Here is a 21,447-nt window from a genome sequence, read left to right as displayed (position 1 = left end):
ACCGAGGGACAGGTAAGTGTCCGTATTTTCAAAGTCTGCAGCTACAGTTTTTGTAGCTGCTGCCTTTTTTTTTTTTCAGGTTGAACTCCACTTTAACCACTTGCCGACCGCAGATAGCCGAATGATGGCTACACTGCGGCCCGCCAGTTCTGGAAGGGCGTCATATGATGTCCTCCCAGAACGCACTCTCCTGCCTGCCCCCGGGGCCGCGCACCCGGCGATCTCCGTGATCGCTGTGTCCTACGGACACAGCGGATCACGTGCTGTGGTAAAAGGCCAATCACAGCGGCCTTTTACCACGTGATCAGCCGTGTCCAATGACACGCTGATCACCGGGAAATGCAAGTGCCGGTTCTCGGCTGCACTTTCCTCACACTGTCAGAGCGTGAGGAAAGTACTGCCAAGAACTGGCAGTTGTCAGAGCAAGGATCGGCACCGATCATCAGGGCACTGATGATCAGTGCCCTGATGATCGGTGCCCAGCAGTGCCACCCACCAGTTCTGCCCACCTGTGCCCAGCAGTGCGCCCACCTGTGCCCAGCAGTGCACCCTCCTGTGCCCAGCAGTGCACCCAGCAGTGCCACCCAGCAGTGCCACACACCTCTGCTCAGAAGTGCCACCTACCTGTGCCCAGCAATGCCACCCACCTGTGCTTGAAAAATTTTATAATAGAAACAAAGAAACTTTTTTTTTTCAAATTTTTTGCACTTTTTTTGTTTATAGCGCAAAAACTAAAGTGCCCAGTGGCGATTAAATACCACAAAAAGAAAGCTCTATTTGTGAGAAAAAAATGATAAAAATTTCATATGGGTACAATCTTGCATGACCGCGCAATTGTCAATCAAAGTGCGACAGCGCTGAAAGCTGAAAATTGGCCTGGTAAAGAAGGCGGTATAAGTGCCCAGTAGGCAAGTGGTTAAGGTAATGAAAAATCAGCTGCAAAACAGAACATTTGACTATAGAGATGTTTAATAAAATACTTCAGTACAAAGAAGTAAACTAAAACATACAAAAGTATTCCTACATTCCCCTGATAAAAAGTAAGCTTTAAGAGACACACAAAAAAAAAGATATAGATATGTCTGTTTGTCATTGAGCCAGTATGTATCAGTGGCATCTCGAGGCAGGTGCGGGGACTCTGATCCATTATGCTCAATCCGCAGATCTGATGCATCCTGCGGGGATCGTCGGCTTTCTTTACAACTTACCTTTTCTTGGAGTGGGTCCGGTGTCACCCCGTATAGGTTGCATGCTGACGATCCTCGTCGGCATGCAACCTATACGGGGTGACACCGAACCCGCTCCAAGAAAAGGTAAGTTGTAAAGAAACCCAACGATCCCCGCAGGATGCATTGCATCTGCAGATTGAGCATAATGGATCAGATTCCGATCCATTATGCTCAATCTGCAGATCCGATCCATTCTGCGGGGATCGTCGGAGGGGGTGTCACCAAGTGTTACCGCACCGGGTGACTCCAACCCTAAGAACACCTCTGGCATGTATATTCAATAAGTGATAGTCATTGAAACATTCAGCAATGAGGACATATTATTATTAAAATGGTATTTCTAAAGTATGCTGAACAAAGCAAACTTCAGTCTGATTTACTAAACTAAGCACACTAGAATGTGCCAGTCCAGCTGTTCCTTTCCCCAAAATTCACCCAAAGATTTAAGCACAAAGGCATCAATACTTTCAAGATAAATACTATTTACTTGCCCAATGTAATTTTTTTACTAACTCATAAGGTAGGAAAATGTTCTTCACCAAACCCCATTGCAACCAGAATAGTCCTTCATAATCCTGTTTCTAAACACTGTCTGGTTTCCACTGCTGTAGTTTACTTTCTTTCTTGACCTGGTGACGCCTCTTAAATTAAGGTGTAGTACTATCTAAGCATATTTTAACCAGAGTTATAAGCTTGTAATGAAAAAGCAGAGATGAGCATGACACTTAGCAGTAAGTTAGATAACAAATGTACAGAGAAGGAAGCAGACATTTTAAGCAGAGAAGATATCTCTGAATCGGAAGCAGCATTACAACATTGGGGAGAGTGTTCCTTACACAGGTTTTTGAAGGACTAGGTGGCTTCCCCTGTTTCAGGAGAAATTTAACAAAAAAAAGTCTACTTACGGACGATGTTCCATCATAGGAAGAAGAAACTGTAGTTGCTCCCAGTTCATGTATCAGTGTCTCGTTGATGATCCTGACCCACTTCCAGCTTCTTCTCTTTGTGCTTGTAGTTCTTTTGTAAACAAGTCCTTCATAGACTTCCAATGTCTATTTACCCACTGGAGTAATAAAACAAAAAGCATAAAATGTGGATTCCAGCATATAAAATTGTGGATATTTCTGAGTTCTAATACATTACAATACAATACATTACAATAAAGCAATACAATAATAAAACAAATAAATGTAAATAAATGCAAGTGCAGCTTCACATACCCTGAATTCTGCCCGATTCCTATACCAAACTTCACAAAACTTCTCTTTAAACCTGGATACTCTACAAAATGACTTCTAAGTTAATTCATAAATTCAATTTCAAAATCATGTAGTGAACGCCAAAGTGGAAGTCCAGACAGGAAAGGTAATTCAAACAGCATAAACTGCCCCACTAAATTCTAAATCAGTAAATTAATTTTAGTGCTTAGTTAAACAGGAATCAAGAGATTGCTGTGTATAATACTGATTTATCTCTCAGAAGATCCTTGTTGACAAAAACAAGATTGATAAACAGCACAATAAACACCCTGCTACTGCAGAAATATGTGGTACTTTCCTCTATATTAAAAATCCTATTACTCTTTATTACTATTCTGCTACTTTACCTGTTATTAACAATCATATTCCTGTTTATTAGTATTCTGTTACTTTCTTCTTCAGGAACAATCTTATTACTGATTATTAAATAATGATCTGCTTTACCCTTAACTGATTTTTTTTATACTGTACAGCAGCTGAATATTAATTCTGAGGAACATTACCCTTACTACCTTTTGTTGACATCTTGGTTGCATCTTGGTTTATTAGATCCTGTAAGGTTCAAGGTATATACATATATATTATTTATTTATTTATTTATTTCAGGTACTTATATAGCGCCGTTAATTTACTCAGCGCTATATACATTTGTAATAGACCCTGGAACTTCCCCTTTCCTTTTTCTTTCCTCCTCCACCCATTCACCTTTTTCCCTTCCCTTCCTTTCCTCTCTCCCTTTCCCTTCCTCCCCCTTTTTTTCCCTTTCCTTCCTTTACTCCCCCCCTTCCTTCTCCTCCTTCCCCCTTTTTCCCCTCTTTCCCCCCCCCCCCTTTTTTTTACTCCCAGTGTTTCCTTTCCTCTCCCTTCACTGTCCCTAGTCATTCGTAACGATTATTCTTTTTATCCCTTTAATATTTTTTTTTCTGCTTCTGAATGGATTCGGGATGTTCTATTATTATAGATAGGGTATGTTTTGCAGTACAATGATATTGTAACAACTATTGTGAATGTTTCTAACACATACATTTTTGTTACTGTTTTAGTGACTGCCCCTGTTTTCCCCCATTATGAAGCGGGTTTTCCCACGAAATGCGTCGACCTATATGAGTGATCTCTGAGGACTCTACAACCTATGTTCTCCTGCTACAAAACAAGCAGTGGTATTGGTGTCTGTTAACACATTTTATCTATTTTATACTTATATGGTTCTTTTACATGTATAAAATAAAGATATGGTTTTTTAAGCTATTTCTGTTTTACTAACCCTTGGAGGTATATTAAAGGCCCCTCGCCTTATTTTTGGACCAGTTGTATTCAAAACATAGATACTGCTGTCCAATCTACCCAAACATTGCAAAAGAGGAAAAGTCTACACATAGCCACAAGAAAGAGAAATTATAAATCTGTTTATAAAATATGGTTTTAAAAATCTGGAATGGCACGCAGCTAAAAATCTGATAGTAACATAAAAAATGTTTTATGTTAAATTTAACAAAACATTTATTACTAATAACTCAAGACAAGTTACTCATTAAAATACATTCTAGTTTCTTCTAAAACAAACTAAGATCATGAAAAGAATGTAAAGAGACATTGCAAGCAGCAGGTATATCAGCTTTGATCTTCTGCATGGTGCCCTTAGATTTCCAATGCCATTGCATGCTATAATGAAAACAGAGCTATGGCTCTGGTCCTTCTACCTTTTTACCTTACGTTTTGTTCCTGATGCCACATAGTAAGGCCCAAGCAGTGGGAGTACAGACAGAAGCTGGTTAATGTCTTCATAACACCATGGGTTTTAAAGGTTCCTGTGTGCCATGCAAGGGATTAAAACTGAGGCATCTGGAGCTGCCTGGTTTTTGGAGTAGGTGTCAGTGACACTCTCTTTAATGCGCTTTTTTTTTTTTTTTTTAATTTAAATGTAACTAGAAATTCTGTACTTTACATGTCCTTCTACAAATGGTTAAACAGTGGTAAGCGAATCTACAAAGCAAAATGTAAAGCTTACATACCTTTGTCAGTTTTTTCATTGCTGTCCAATATGTCCCAGATCTTGAAGACAGCACTGCACACTTCTTCCCAGAGGCGAACTTTTACAAACTTGTTTGAATAAACTGGAGATTTGAGAACATAGAGTCTTGGTCTGCCTTGGATCTCAGCAATTAACTGGTCTGCATTCACATGGACACGTGAATAGGCCATTCTTTTAATGGCTGCAGTTTACCTTGTTGTTTTCACAATGCTCCTGATGGTTGAAGATTACCTAGGAGACTTGATATTCTCTTATTAGCAGATTAATAACCATGTGTTGTTAAAATGTTGGTAAAGTTCCTGGATTGGTGACTTCCATATATCCAAATTGTATTCATGCCGATGATACAGTTACACATTTGCTTGCTTCCCAGCTTCTTCAGATGGTTGGCAATTAGCTGAATGCCAATAAATTGCCTGAATATCAGCTGAAACGTTGGACTGTCTGTTGAGTCTCAGAAAAAAAGCTTCATTAGGGAACAATGTGAAGCCTACTGCTTTTTGAGAAAAATTCTTGAAGCATTTTCTCCATGTTCCAAGAAATAAAACCTGACCAGGGAGTAAACCCTTGTGACAAGGTTACCGGTTGAAATTTAAAATAACCCAATAACGCTTGAAAAGTAGACAGAACTTCTCCCAATAAGATGACCAATGACGAAAACTATTTTAAACACCCCAAATATAATCATATATTCATTCACATCTAGAGAAGACTATAGAATAATTTTAGTTTGTGTTCATTACATTAAGCCAAAGTGGACTAGCTGAATTAGTTATATCTGATCTATGAGACATGCGGAGAACTATATGTTTCACAGCATTAGGAATGTCACTATAATGAGAGCTGTTCACAGAGCTAATAAGGTGCTGGAGCAAGTGTATGGGTCAGGTAAGGAAAACTTGGGTAGTGTGCGGTAATATTGTTTATTTCCAGTGCTTGATTTAGGGCTGGAGCAGATGCTTTGTTCTGTGCCAACTCAATGTTTTTATAGAGTATGTCCAAACAAATTAAGATTTAGCAGTTTTGGTTTCAGCCCTGTTTCACACTGATGCGGTGCGGAATTTGTGTTTTCAGTGCAAATTCCATATCAGAATCGCACCACGTTCATGCAAACCGCTGCAGGTGTGTATGTTAAGTTAACAACACCCCGAAAGCTTTCAGCAAAACGCGGTGCGATGTGCAGAATCGGATCCCATAGGTGTGAATACCCGTGCAATCTGATTCTAGTTCGGACCAAAAAAAGGGTCCTGCACGTATTTGGTGTGGGTGCGGTGCGATTAGAGCCATACAAAATGTATGGCTCCAATCACACCGCACACAAATCGCATGTGATTTGCACAGGAATGCGGTGCGGCTCATGTACAAATCACATGCGATATACCGCACTGCATATATGTCAACCCAGGCTGAAGGTGGTATATACAATAACTTGATGGCTTTTGAAAAACAAAACTTGGATTGCAGAGGAGACATCCTTCCAACTAAAACCTCTAAACACTTCATATAATATTTAACTTACTGATCAGTGGTGTCACCATTTCTAGCTGGATTATTCACGGGCATATTTGGAAAAAATGCAATAAAAGTATATAAGCATAACTTGCCATCAATTTTAGCCAAATAGCAGAACACAGGGTTACTCTAAAGCCTATGAACCACCAGTTAATATAGGAAAGTTTATACCCAAAAGTGAACAATTAGGCTTCCAGACACTTACTTAATAATAGACTTTAAAGAGAAAAATGTATTTTGTAAGAGGAGTAAGGCCTCTTTCACATGGGGCAGGCTCCATTTGGATCAGCAGATGATCTGTCTGCTGATACCCCGCTGATTGGAGCAGAGCAGGTGTCCACTCGGCTTCTGCAGAGCAGACACAAACAGAGTCCGTTCTGCTCTATGAGTGGTTGGGCATAAACAGACACCGCTATCCATTTACTGCCCTCTGATCTGCCTAGATGGGATTCGAGGTAGGCTGGTGTAAAACAGACCATTTACACCCGCTGGTCCATAGGAATACATTGGCCATCTGATTAAGTCCACTTGAAAAACTGAAAGGCGGATCTGATCGTATCACCCTGTGAAAGGGGCCTAAATGAAAGAAAACCTGTCATGACAGGAACACCTAATCTGTTACTTTTACATTCTTCAGAAAATACTATTTGTTGACCGTCTTTCCATATGCAGCAAGTCAGAACAACATAACTGTTTTAAGCCAGTGACTCAAAAAATAATGTACCAGGGGTTCAGGTTGACAGCCGGACAATTTTTTATTTTCGTTCATGTTAACAACAGTAGCTTTCTTCATTTCTCTAATGATCCCCATCAATATTAGTTTACACTATATCCCTCTTGTGTATATTTGTTTACCAACAATCGATTATGCCCTGCCCCACACCTAATAGATAGCAATAAATGTACTACATGATACTACAGTATTTTGTTTGTATGCCTAGTCTACCAGCAGATGGTGCAGCAGAAACACAATATGCAATAGCTCAACAAAAGTGTGGGTCTTATCCAAATCACCCTAATCGCTACACCGAATCTGGTTAGGAAGGCTTATTAGTGCTATTAAGTGTCAAGTCCTGCTTAATAGGCTGTGTTATCCATTAAGCAGGTTGGTTTTGTAGCTTATCTTATTTCTGAACTAGAAACCCCTTAAGAAAAAGAGGATTTATTTTATTACTAACATGTATTTCTATAATACTATTAAATAGGACAGTATATTAAACCAAATATACTCTTTAGGCAGCAAATGAAAGCATGATATAAATTAATGTTCTGGATCGGTTTGTCCTTCCTTATGGATCCTATTATGAAGGTGCTCTAACAAGGTAGATACTATCTCCTGTATCTGCACAGCAGTGATGTAGACAGAAGTGGCTGCTCAACACAACGCAGTTGCACATTTTGCAGTTTGTGGATTTTACAAGTTAGCAGCATTTGCAATGTCCAACTAATAAGTGTGCATTTAGTAAGTACCCTAAACGTATTCTTAAAGTAAAGTGCATGGCAGGGCAGAAAAAAATAAATGCAGTGCATCTCTATAATACATGCACATTTAACTATGTTTCATCTATTTTTAACCCATTTCTACCATATAAAATTACAACTGTCACTATTTTATTCTACAGGACCCTTGCTTTCAGAAAATAAACTTTATATCAATGTTTGGGGGTTTAAAGTGATTCTAAAATCATAAGGTTCTTTTACTTGTTTCTTCCCCGCACACCTCCCTGTATATTTACAATGTACTTGAGTCCTGTATCGATCCAGCGCTGTGCCTGTCTGCAGGACTTCTCTCTTCTCTCTGCTTTCTCACAGGCTTGGCTGAGAGCAGTGGGACCCACTGATTTCTGTTGCTGTCAGTCAAATACAGTGAGGAGGGAGTGAAGGGAGCAGAGCTAAACCACGCTGTGTGTTATAATGGACACACACAGCCATAGTTCCCAACTGTCCCTGATTTCGAGAGACTGTCCCTGATTTGAAACAAAGTTCCTCTGTCCCTCACTCCTCCTTATTTGTCCCTTATTTTGGTCTGACCTCTATAGTTGTATATAAAATGCACTTTTTATTTTCAAAAAGTGCTTTCCAGTGCTAAACCTTTCATCCAATTTCTAAATCGCTGTATTTGTAGATTTCAAAAGCCAGAAAAAAGGAATAGTAGTGGTAATAAAAGAACTTGTGGGTTGACCTAATCTTTTTTTTGTAGAATTCTCCTTTAAAGAAGCATGGCAGGGGGTGTGTCCTATGCTTAAATACTTTTGCTAATAGATGTCCCTCGTTCCAATCTCAAAAATGTTGGGAGGAATGACAGAGACTGGCTTGGGACTGAGCCTGCACAAGTGCCACAATAGGAATTCACTGGAGTTTTCACACTGATAACATGTTGCACATATTGCTATTTGAATACTGTAGCTATTTTACACTGGCTTTAAAGGGGTTGTGTAACAGTTTGTATTTATTATCGTTTGATATCTTGCATGTGGGTATCATGTGGGCAGCTCCCAGCTTGATTTTGACTTCGTTGGAGTTGCACGATTTGAAAAATAGTTCCTGCACTAATTTTGGTGATTTCAGGTGCGACTTCCATAGACATCTGTGCATGAATTTGCACAGATGTCTTACAAGTTGCACCTGAAGTCGCGCTGACACCTGACTTTGAAATCATGCTACTTCAAGTGACTGTCGTATTCAGCGTAAACCCAGGCCTAAATATAAAACAAAAACCTGCTGACGTGCCACAAATGCAATATCAAATAATTTAACGTAGGTGACTGGTAATCACTGTATTATATTTCTAAATTATTATACAGGATTTATATATCGCTAACATTTTCGCAGTGCTTTACAATATAAAGGAGTACAGTACAATTACAATACAGTTCAGTACAGAAGAAATAGGAGGGCCCTGCACATGAAGCTTACAGGTGGGACAAAAGTTGATACCTGCAGGGGATGATTTGATGGAGGTGACTCAAGTACAGTTCTTAGTTGGAGGTGGGGGTAGGCTTCCCTGAATAAGTGAGTTTTCAAAGATCGCCTAAAGGCAGACAGGATGGGGGATGACTGGACATACTGGGGTAGGAACTTCCAAAGATTGGGAGAGGTTCTGGAGAAGTCCTGGAGGTGAGCATTGGAGGAGGTGACAAGGGAGCTAGGGAGCAAGATGTCTTCGGAGGAGCGGAGCAGACGATTTAAACGATATCTGCGGATGAGGTTGGGGATGTAGCTAGGGCAGTATTGTGGATGGCTGTGTACGTTGTGGTTAATTACTATATATAGTTGCATATCCATGCTCTCCCTGCTAGATCTTTCCCCCTCTTGGTATTCTCCCATGTCTGCCCCACGGGGATCTAATAACACTGGGCATAACACAAGGCAGTGGAACTCCATCCCTGTCCACTGTGAGTATCCCTGGCATGGCTAGCATGAAATTGATATCCAGATGTATATTTTGTAGTGTTTTAGTGTATGTATTTTTGCATGGGTTATCATGGATTTATAAATAAAGGGGTAAAAAGTGAGCGCTTGGTTGTCTAGCTGCTTGCATAAAGGTGAAACCTCTTACCCTCAAAATAAATATATATATAAAATGCAGCGCTGAAAGAAAACAATAAAGTGACTGGCGTGGGCGCTTGATAGCGCTTTAAGTGTTAAACGGTATGAAGTGAACCGTCATGTAATGATGTATAAGCAAGTGAAATAAATAAATAAATAAATAAATAAATACAAAGTGACTTTAGTGTTTGATAAATATTGACATAAAATCAGCAGGATAAATAAAGTCCAAAATTCAGGTGATCCGTGTTGGTGAAATCCGTGATTGAAACTGGTAATATGATTGCACTCACCAGAAGCACAAAATTAAAGCACATGTATATATATTATCCTATTGTGGTCATCTGGGTACAGGTAAGGATTGTGGAATCATCTGGCACACGGTCAGCATACAAGGCAACTCCAGACCTCTCTCACAGGACCCTCTCAGCATCCAGGGACAGCTCCAAGGAACTCTCAAACCACCAGATAAAAAGCTTAGAAAAGTAAGGATCTCTCCACCTTGGAGGCTCGTTAGTAACAAGCCAGAAACAATAAGGTGCTAATAGTGTAGTAATTTTATTAAAAAATGGGAAGTTGCAGAGCAAAATAGTTGTCAGCACATACTCTAGGATTAGTCAAAATGGCCGCCGGCCTTCCATGCAGCCTCTGCGGTGTGATGTCACTGCGGCAAGGCTCCTCCCTAGGATAGATTATTCTTCATTATGGATAGAGTAGGGGTTATAACCCCTGGCAGTTTTTTTGCCATCTCCCATTGGGGAGATTTACCTTCACTCCGTGTCTCATAACCAAAACAGGAAGCAAGTGGAAATCTCTGTGACTGAAGGGAATCTATTGGGGCCCCCCATTTCACCAGAACTAGTGTCCCCATTGGAAGATTACCCTTCTATTACTTTTCTGGGGAACAACCCAAACCTTGTGATTTTCCTTTACAATCACTTTTGATAATAATGATAAACAGGACAGAAAGATAGAATGATTCTCCCTTATGGGGGGCAGAGGTAACACTACTCAAAACAATTGTGCCTTTAGTTATACTTTACGTCTTCCACTGTTAACCATGGTTTACCTCTTTCAATCATTTTTGGGGGGATTTTAAAGATTTCAGAGCACAACCTTATACAGATATGCAAAACCATTCAAATCTTTTTGTATTTGTATTAAGTATTACTGACTCATCACTTTCATGATTTCCACATAATTTATCAGTGGTTAACATTTGACAACCCTTGTAACTGCAATATACACTCACCAGCCACTTTATTAGGTGCACCTGTTTAATTGCTTGGTAACACAAATTGCTAATCAGCCAATCACATGGCAGAAACTCAATGCATTTAGGCATCTAGAAGTGGTGAAGACGACTTGCTGAAGTTCAAACGGAGCATCAGAATGAGGAAGAAGGGGGATTTAAGTGACTTTGATCGTGGCATGGTTGTTGGTGCCAGATGAGCTGGTCTGAGTATTTCAAAAACTGCTGATCTACTGGGATTTTCACACAGAACCAACTCTAGGGTTTACAGAGAATGGTCCGAAAAAGAGAAAATATCTAGTGAGTGGCAGTTGTATGGATGAAAAAGCCTTGTTGATGTCAAAGGCCAGAGGAGAATGGGCAGACTGGTTCAAGATGATAGAAAGGCAATGGTCACTCATGTCAATATGTACCAAAATCTCTGAGGAATTTTTCCAACACCTTGTTGAATCTATGCCAGGCAGAATTAAGGCAGTTCTGAAGGTAAAAGGGGGTCCAACCCGGTACTAGCAAGGTGTACCTAATAAAGTGGCCAGTGAGTATATATCTAAGCAACCTATTATCATTCCGATGTAAACATTTCAGCGATAATATCGAACAATTATCCATTTACAAACACCTTGTCAGTATATAAATATGGGATATGCTATTGCTGATTCATTAGAAAAGTTCATGCCCCAGGCCTGAAATGTCATTCATCCTTCATAAAGCTGGTCATAATTTTTTTTCATTTTTTTTCATTCAGCCAGTGGGAAAATAAAAAAAGATTCCTCCATCCACACAAGCAAAGTGGATAGAGGAATTTCCCAAACACCCCCATCAGGATGCTGTATTCTGGAATCTCTACTGTCGGAATACATTGATCGACAGCTGCAGCTGCTAATCAACAACATTTTTCCAACATCCACACTCAACAGAACATCCATCACACTGAAACGGCTACACATCTATGGCTAGCTTTACTTGGGAAGTCACTAACCTGGAAAGTTCCTGACAGGTTCCTTTAAGGGCATGTTCACATGCATGTTTACCTGCATTTAAAATGCATGTCAGTAGAATCCCATTTACCCAACAATAAACTCTGGTCTGACACTAAACTCTGGATTAAAAAGAAAAAATACTCATTGAGAAATTAGGTAATCAATCTGCAAGTTCTCATTCTACTGTCCTCTCAAAGGGACAATATCTGTAAATACAGCTTAACTGCAGCAGTGAAAAATCAGGTATCCTGTCAGGAGCTCCCATTGAATTATTTACCTCTTTGACTGGAGTTTAATTTAAAGGCATAATTCACCTTTACCAAACAACTGCCTATGCAGATAAGCTCACTCCTGTGATGGTGGTGGTGAATTGTAATGGCTGGAAGTGTCTTAGTAATGTCCTAGTAACAAGGCAAGACAAGGGAAATTCATCTTAGTCAGGCTTCAGGGGGTATGCATATGGCCTACACATATAGTAAAAGCATTATTTTTCTTTGGTCAAAGCTGCATTGTTTGTTTTTATCTAAAGACATGACTTTTCTGCATAGGCTTTTTTGGTGTAGGAAAGTATTTATAGACTGGAGCACCAGGGGTGAAGACTTTGCTGCTGAAGTGTATCCTGGCAAACTAAACAGACGCTATCACCAGTGGGCCTTGCAGGAAAGTCTGGTGGCTAGTCCACTGAACAACTGTGATATAATGAAACTGATCTACAGTCTAAAGAGTACAGATTACTGGTCCTGATCTTAAAACCTTTTCTGTATTTGCTGTAAGTAGAGTTTGAAAGTCTGATATTTTTTGGGGTTGTTTTTCGAGTATCCTGTGCCCTAACCCCTCTCCCCAATTTTAATCTGCCTAATAAACTCTGTTAAACTTTATAAAATGACTAGTGCCCAATATTTTACCCAACTACAAGCCAAGGATCCTAACCAGAGGTTTTGAATGTTAGCAACCTGAACACCTGGGGGCCCAATTCTGTTACCTGGGGGTGTGAAAGTGCTACATTCATCTTGCACATCTAGATTGTACCATGTGTATGGAATATTTGGTCAACTGGTATCTTTGTTATCATTACTAGAAAGTGATCAAAATCTGCTTCTTTGGTCCTGCAACTATAAAACTATACTATAACTGAACACAGTGAATGGCCACTGCATGGGTGACTACTGCTGCTAAAGCCAAGAAATGACCACCACTCCGGCCAAGAAACAACCTCTAATAAATTACAACAGCCAAGGAGTAAACACAGCAACGAATGACATAACTATGACATGGGCCTCATTGCCATGTGTTTGTGTATATTTTTATATACACACAGGTGAAACTCGAAAAATTAGAATATCGTGCAAAAGTTCATTTATTTCAGTAATGCAACTTAAAAGGTGAAACTAATATATGAGATAGACTCATTACATGCAAAGCAAGATAGTTCAAGCCGTGATTTTTCATAATTGTGATGATTATGGCTTACAGCTCATGAAAACCCAAATTCACAATCTCAGAAAATTAGAATATTACATGCAATCAATAAAACAAGGATTGTACATAGAACAATATCGGACCTCTGAAAAGTATAAGTATGCATATGTACTCAGTACTTGGTTTGGGCCCCTTTTGCAGCAATTACTGCCTCAATGCGGCGTGGCATGGAAGCTATCAGCCTGTGGCACTGCTGAGGTGTTATGGAAGACCAGGATGCTTCAATAGCGACCTTCAGCTCTTCTGCATTGTTCGGTCTCATGTCTCTCATCTTTCTCTTGGCAATGTCCCATAGATTCTCTATGGGGTTCAGGTCAGGCGTGTTTGCTGGCCAATCAAGCACAGTAATCTCACGGTCATTGAACCAGGTTTTGGTGCTTTTGGCAATGTGGGCAGGTGCCAAGTCCTGCTGGAAAATGAAGTCAGCATCCCCATAAAGCTTGTCTGCAGAAGGAAGCATGAAGTGCTCCAAAATCTCCTGGTAGACAGCTGCATTGACCCTGGACTTAATGAAGCACAGTGGACCAACACCAGCAGAGGACATGGCTCCCCAAATTAGCACAGACTGTGGAAACTTCACACTGGACTTCAAGCATCTTGCAGTGTGTGCCTCTCCATTCTTCCTCCATACTTTGGGTCCTTGGTTTCCAAATGAGATGCAAAAGTTGCTCTCATCAGAAAAGAGGACTTTGGACCACTGAGCAACAGACCAGGTCTGTTTTTCTTTAGCCCAGGTAAGACGCTTCTGACGTTGTTTGTTGTTCAGGAGCGGCTTGACAAGAGGAATATTACATTTAAAGCCCATGTCCAGGATCTGTCTGTGTGTGGTGGCTCTTGATGCACTGACTCCAACCTCAGTCCACTCCTTGTGAAAGTCCCCAACACTTTTGAATGGCCTTTTCCTGACAATCTTCACCAGGCTGTGGTCATCCCTGCTGCTTGTGCACCTTTTTCTTCCACAATGATGGTTTTCTGCACAACTGTCAGGTCAGCAGTCTTTCCCATGATTGTGATTCCTACTGAACCAGACTGAGAGACCATTTAAAGGCTCAGAAATCCTTTGTAGTTGTTATGGCTTAATTAGCTGATTAGAGTGGGACACTTTGAGCCTAGAATATTGCACCTTTTCACAATATTCTAATTTTCTGAGATTGTGGATTTGGGGTTTTCATGAGCTGTAAGCCATAATCATCACAATTACGACAAATCACGGCTTGAACTATCTTGCTTTGTATGTAATGAGTCTATCTCATATATTAGTTTCACCTTTTAAGTTGCATTACTGAAATAAACTAACTTTTGCACGATATTCTAATTTTTTAAGTTTCACCTGTATATCCCACCTCACCGACAACAACCTCCTTGATCCCCTACAGTCTGGCTTCCGTCCCCTACAGTCCACCGAAACTGCCCTACTCAAACTCACCAATGACCTGCTAACTGCCAAAGCTAATGGCCACTATTCAGTGCTCCTACTCCTCGACCTCTCCGCAGCTTACGACACGGTTGACCACCCCCTCCTCCTCAAAAACCTACACTCTCTTGGCCTCAGAGACTCTGCTCTCTCCTGGCTCTCTTCCTATCTATCACACAGCACTCCTTCAGTGTTACCTATAATGCTACTACCTCCCCCTCACTCCCCCTCTCTGTTGGGGTCCCTCAAGGTTCTGTCCTCGGGCCCCTTCTCTTCTCCATCTACACCTCCTCCCTTGGCCAATTGATACACTCTCACGGCTTCAACTACCATCTCTATGCCGATGACACGCAAATCTATCTCTCTACCCCTCGCCTCACCCCTTCAGTCTCCGCCAGAATCACTAGCCTACTGAACGACATATCGGATTGGATGTCACTCCACTTCCTCAAATTAAACCGTTCCAAAACCAAGCTCCTAGTTTTCCCCCCAGCTCGCGCCCCCCCCTGACTTTTCCATCACGTCCAACAATACCACCATCAGTCCCACCCCACAAGCCAGAGTACTGGGTGTCATCCTAAGCTCCAACCTGTCTTTCCAACCCCAGGTCCAATCGCTGACAAACTCATGTCGACTCCACATCCGCAACATCTCCAAAATACGTCCATTCCTAACCCCGGAAACTACTAAGCAACTCATTCACTCCCTTATCATATCACGACTGGACTAGTGTAACTCCTTCCTCACCGGCTTACCTCACCACAGGCTATCCGCGCTTCAGTCTATCCTGAATACTGCGGCCAAACTCATCCACCTTACTAACCGCTCCGTATCCGCCACCCCCCTCTGCCAATCCCTCCACTGGCTTCCGATTGCCCAACGGATACAATTCAAAATGCTAACATTGCCGTACAAAGCTGATCATAACACTGCCCCAAACTACATCACCGACCTGATATCCAAATACCACCATAAACGTACTCTCCGCTCCTCACAAGACCTCCTACTCTCTAGTTCCCTGGTCTCCTCCTCCCATGCCAGTCTCCAAGACTTCTCCAGGGCTTCCCCCATCCTCTGGAACTCCCTAGCCGAATCCATCAGACTTTCACCTACCCTCCTCTCCTTTAGACGCACCCTGAAGACCCATCTCTTCAGGGAAGCCAACCCCGCCCTCAGCTAATTGCCGATCTCCTCCACTCTTCCTACCACTCCATCCCCCACAGCTATTTCCTCCTATACCACTATCCCCTCCCTCCCAGATTGTAAGCTCCAAGGAGCAGGGCCCTCGAACCCCCCGTGTATCGAATTGTATTGTTACTGTACTGTCTCGTGTACTGTCTCCCATTGTAGTGTACAGCGCTGAGCAAACCGTTGGCGCTATATAAAAACTGTGTAATAATAATAATAATAATTATATATATATATATATATATATATACATACATACATACACACACACACCTACATATACAGTGGGTAAAATAAGTAATGAACATGTCACCATCTTTCTCAGTAAATATACTGTATTTCTAAAGGTGCTATTGACATGAAATTTTCACCACATGTCAGTAACAACCCATGCAATCCATACATACAAAGAAACCAAAACAAATAAGTTCAGAAATTAAGTTATGTGTAATAAAATGGAATGCCACACAGAAAAAGTATTGAACATGCTATAACTGAAATGTATTTATTCTTCGTACAAAATCCTTTGTTGGTAATGACAACATCAACACACCTTCTGTTTGGAGAAGCTAGTCACATGCATTGCTCAGGTGTAATTTGGCCCATTCTTCCACACAGTCTTCAAATCTTGAAGGTTCCTTGGGCCTCTTCTATGAACTCTGATCTTTAGTTCTTTCCATAGATCCAAGTCAGGTGATTGGCTAGGCCATTCTAGCAGCTTTATTTGATTTCTTTGAAACCAATTGAGAGTTTCCTTGGCTTTGTGTTGGGAATCATTGTCTTGCTGAAATGTCCACCCTCGTTTCATCTTCATTATCCTGGTAGATGGCAGCAGATTTTTATCAAGCATATCTTGGTACATTTTTCCTTTCATCCTTCCTTCAATGATATGAAGTTTGCCAGTACCTTTATGCTGAAGAACAGCCCCATGCCATGATGTTCCCATGGGGTGATGTGCAGTGCCATTTGACCTCCAAACATGGTGAGGATTATGGCATCCAAAGAGTTCAATTTTGGTCTAATCTGGCTTGTCTAAATGTTATGCAGCAAACTTTAAACAAGTTTCAACATGCTTTTTCTTCAGCAATGAAGTCTTGCATGGTGAGCGTGCATACAGGCCATGGCAGTTGAGTGCATTGCTTATTATTTTCTTTGAAACCTGCTAATCCAGGTCTTTCTGAAGCTCTCCACAAATGATCCTTGGCTCTCGGACAACTCTTCTGATAATTCACTCCACTGTCAGAAATCTTGCGAGGAGAACCTGGTCGTGGACAGTTTATGGCAAAATAATATTCTTTCCACATCTGGATTATGGCCTCAACAGTGCTCACTGGAACATTCAGAAATTTAGAAATCCTTCTGTAACCAATGCTATCAGTATGTTTTGAAACAATAAGGTTCACACCAATGCAGAGCGGGAAACGCTGTGCATCCTCTGCGTTTTCAACACTGCATTGCAATCACATCGCATCCATATGATCTGGTGCCAATGATAAATTAATGACACCCCCAAAAAAAACACGAAATGCAACGCAATTGCCAGAAATCGCATCACATGGGTGAAAACACCCATGCATTGCGATTCGGGTGCGGATTTAAAAAAGGGTCTTGCACCTTTTTGGTGCAGATGTGATGCGATTTGAGCCATACAAAGTGTATGACTTAAATTACACCTCACAGACATTTGCATGTAATTTGCACAGGAATGCAGTGCGATTCCTGTGCGAATTACATGCGGTGTCCCGCAACGCATAATGTGAACCCGGGCTTAAAAATATATTTAATGAGGAAAATATGGGCAGCACAGTGGCTAAATGGTTAGCACTTCCGCCTGGCAGTACTAGGGTCGTTGCTTCGAATCCCAACCACGGCACCACCTGCCTGGAGTTTGCATGTTCTCCCTGTGCCCTGTGTCTGCATGGGTTTCCTCCAGGTACTCCGGTTTCCTCCCACACTCCAAAGACATACTGGTAGGTTAATTGGCTCCTGTCTAAATTGGCCAATGTATGAATGTGAATTAGGGATCCTAGATTGTGCACCCCCCGAGGGTTAGGAGCAATTGTGAATGTACAATAACTGTATGTAAAGCGCTGCGTAAATTGAAGGCACTATACAAGTATCTGTAATAAATATAAAATAAAAATGGTGACATGTTCAATACTTATTTTACCAGCTGAAACTATATATATATATATATATATATATATATATATATATATATATATATACACACACGCACACACATACATACACACACACGACAATTCTATAAATAATGCCCCATGCCTTCCAAGCAGCAGTGGGTCAGGTAGGCACACAAGTAGGCTTGTACTGTAGTTGGTTGTGAGATCCAACATGGCAGCATGCCTGGGTGATGTCGTAAAACTTTGGCTACGTACTGTACACGTGGGGATGTCAGACTGATCTATACTGTGATGTATTCATATAAGAAGCTTTTCTTTAGAATAATCACCTTAGAAGTCTCAGCATCAAGCTTCTATATGATCATGGAATTCTGACGTAACCTCTAACATTTTCTTAGCTTACAACAGAAGGATTCCTTGCTATAAATAGGTATTCATCTGCAGCAAGTATCATTTGCTCTGTGTATTGATGCCTAGACCAAAGAGGTATATTTTCTATTATTACAACTATGAAATCCATCATAGACACTTTCTAAATGTTATATATTTTACAGTATTAACAACACTAGTGTGATGATTTAAGTTACGAATGTATACCATCACTATTCTACAGATGAGAAATAAAGTATGAAACACCAGGATATAATGTACTTGCGTTCACATTACTGGTACATCATATAACAAAAATCCACAATGTCTGCATTAAACAACAAGAATGGATGTCTTGGGCTTTCCACACTTTCTTGCTCTCACATGTCTATTAAGCGGGTTTAAACAACCGCTAATTAAAACTGTGCTGGATATGCAGTGGCAAACATACTAAATCTTTTATCCGTTATTGACCCAAAGTCGTCTTAATAAAAGATTAAACAAATCACCACATGTCCATCCTGCCCTATATCCAGAGCTCTGACTCCCTGCGGTGTCTACTTCTACGATCACATACTCCTATATACTTGGACAACCTTATGAACTGTAACACTGCACAAACAACGAAGAGATGTGACCTAAGGTAATGCAGCAATAAGAACCATTACATACAGCAGCTGCTGCTACATTTGGAAACTGCGTGTTACAAATGAAGCAAACCTGTACAAAACTTATAAAATATTCAATGATTCGGGGGAACAGTTCTGTCCTTTAATCCCAGATCATACGGTTCTATTTTAATTAAATGAAACTACCGGAAGGCAATCACAAAGATCTAATATATCTTATAGCTGCAGTAAAACAGTTCACAGAGGCACATTCACAAGTCTTTACACTCTTCTCTTATTAAAAATCTAATATCTCCCATAGCCTCAGTGCAGGACACATTATCATGAGATGGATTCTGTTGCTCACCTGTCCTGCAGGCCTGCGGATACCTGTGCAATGGAGCAAAAAATTCCCATCCCGATAATAGCTACAATAAAACAGAGCCTATTCCTTTCCATTGAAGAAGAGCTGATCTTGTCAGATCCCGTACATTTGTTAATCTGTGGTAGCAGAATGAAAGAAGTGACCTTCTCATCATGTGTGACAGCGTACACACCAATAGGAGGCAGTGTGTGTGACAGGAGGACTATGACATCGAACTTCTCATCCTCATTAGTGCTTCCCCCATACTTCCTCCTAGCTACACTGAATTCACTTAGCACTTTTCAGTCCCACTTCTCCTCTGCCATTATCACTGTGTTAATCTTTAATTATCTTTGTGGAATTAATTGCTCTTCTCAGAGAGACGGAAACTTGGTGATTTTTTAATTCTATATTTGTTACGTGTCTTGCTTAGGTTGTCCATGCTTCATCAGGATATTGCAATTGATCTATCATTTGCAACAATCAGGCAATAAGGGTTTTAAAACAAAAATTTAAATAGACAGTGCAAGCCTCAGAACTGTTCATTATTGATTTATCAGCACAAAGAAAATATGTGAGAGATCAACAATGGCTTTTTTTTTTTTCATCCATACAAACAGTCAATTACCTACTGAGTCAAGGAGAAAAAGAACAGACTGGTCTGTAGCTGAAATAAATACATGCATGCATACATTTAAAGAAAAGCTTCAGTCTCCACCCAAAAAATAAAAGCCAGCAGCTACAAATACTGTAGCTTCTGACTTTTAATAAAAGAACACTTACCTGTCCAGGGATCCAGCACCATTTTCACCTGGGCCAATTCTTCACTGGTCTTCAGATCCCTGACGATGGTATGTTTAATAGAGGTACCAGTTGTGAAACTGCAAGGCAAGAGCCATGCTTCACTTTGTAAATGGTCGCACAGTCTTCTGGGATCTGTGATGTGCCCCAGAGGGCTGTGGGGGGGAGGGGAGAACTTCTGCTCGGTAGCAGAGCAGAAGTGGGAGTGGGTACCTGCAGGGGTGGACTGACAACTCATGGGGCACCCGGCAATAGGGAATCATGGGGCCCTTATGTCCTTGCCCAAACTCAAAAAAGCCTATGAAAAAGGTACCAGGGGCATCTCATGGGGCCCCCTACTGACCCCGGGCCCTCGGGCAGTGCCCAAGTTTCCAAATGGTCAGTCCGCCCCTGGGCACTTGTTAAAACCAGGTACCAGCTCCTCACGAAAAAATTACAGTTTCCAAAAGCGGCAGAGGAGGGAGGAGGCGGAAAAGTGGAACTTCCCCTTTTGGGTGCAGCTCTGCTTTAAAGCAGGCTTCCAGATGAAAACAATTTTTAGAAGTTAGATTGGGCCAGCTTAGTTACCTTTATTGATTGGTATCTACTGTTCAGAGGGCTTTCGGGGAAGCTAAGATTCTCAGTTGTACAGTTGCAAGAAAAAGTATGTGAACCCCTTGGGATTACGTGGAGTTTTGCATGAATTGGGCATAAAATGTGCTCTGAACGTCATCTAAGTCACAACAATAGAAGAACACAGTCTGCTGAACATAATACTACACAAACATTAGATGTTGCCATGGTTTAATTGCACATAACATGTAAACATTCACAGTGCAGGGAGGAAAAAGTATGTGAGGCCCTAGCTTAATGACTTCTCCCAGAGCTAATTGGAGCCAGGAGTGAGCCAACCTTGACTCCAATCACTGTGATGATATTGGATGTGTTGCTGACAGCTGTCCTGCCCTTAAAAAACACACACCTGTTTTGGGTTTACTGGTTTCAAGAAGCACTGTCTGATGTGAACCATGCCTCGCAGAAAAGAGCTCTCAGAAGACCTACGATCAAGAATTGTTGACTTGCATGAAGCTGGAAAGGGTTACAAAAGTATCTCCAAAAGCCTTGATGTTCATCTGTCCACGTTCCACAGCACTACTGGCAAAATATACTGTGGACAGATGAAACCAAGATTGAGTTGTTTGGGAAGAACACACAACACTATGTGTGGAGAAAAAAAGGCACAGCACACCAACATCAAAACCTCATCCCCACTGTAAAACATGGCGGA

At 41.0% G+C, this 21,447-nt stretch overlaps 1 protein-coding gene across 2 annotated transcripts in view; it reads right to left on the bottom strand.

The window, feature by feature from the left end:
- LOC149449465 (V-type proton ATPase subunit S1-like protein) overlaps positions 1-19,602 on the bottom strand; it is an 80,129-nt gene extending 60,527 nt beyond the window's left edge. Inside the window, exons 1-2 of one of the 2 annotated variants that reach the window (XM_089693237.1) lie at positions 19,383-19,572; positions 2,135-2,292 (exon numbers count right to left, since the gene is read on the bottom strand). In XM_089693237.1, coding sequence (XP_089549363.1) covers positions 2,135-2,184 — 50 coding nt within the window. In that variant the 5' untranslated portion in view covers positions 2,185-2,292; positions 19,383-19,572. Of the gene's footprint in view, positions 1-2,134; positions 2,293-19,382 lie in introns of both variants that reach the window. The other variant, XM_089693236.1, reaches the window with a different exon arrangement.
- Between the last annotated feature and the right edge of the window lie 1,845 nt (positions 19,603-21,447).

This window comes from Staurois parvus, unplaced genomic scaffold (genome assembly GCF_062004578.1).
Source record: "Staurois parvus isolate SC_StPar_1 unplaced genomic scaffold, SC_StPar_1.0 ptg000618l, whole genome shotgun sequence".
NCBI lineage: Eukaryota > Metazoa > Chordata > Amphibia > Anura > Ranidae > Staurois > Staurois parvus.
This window is presented reverse-complemented; position numbering and strand designations above follow the sequence as displayed.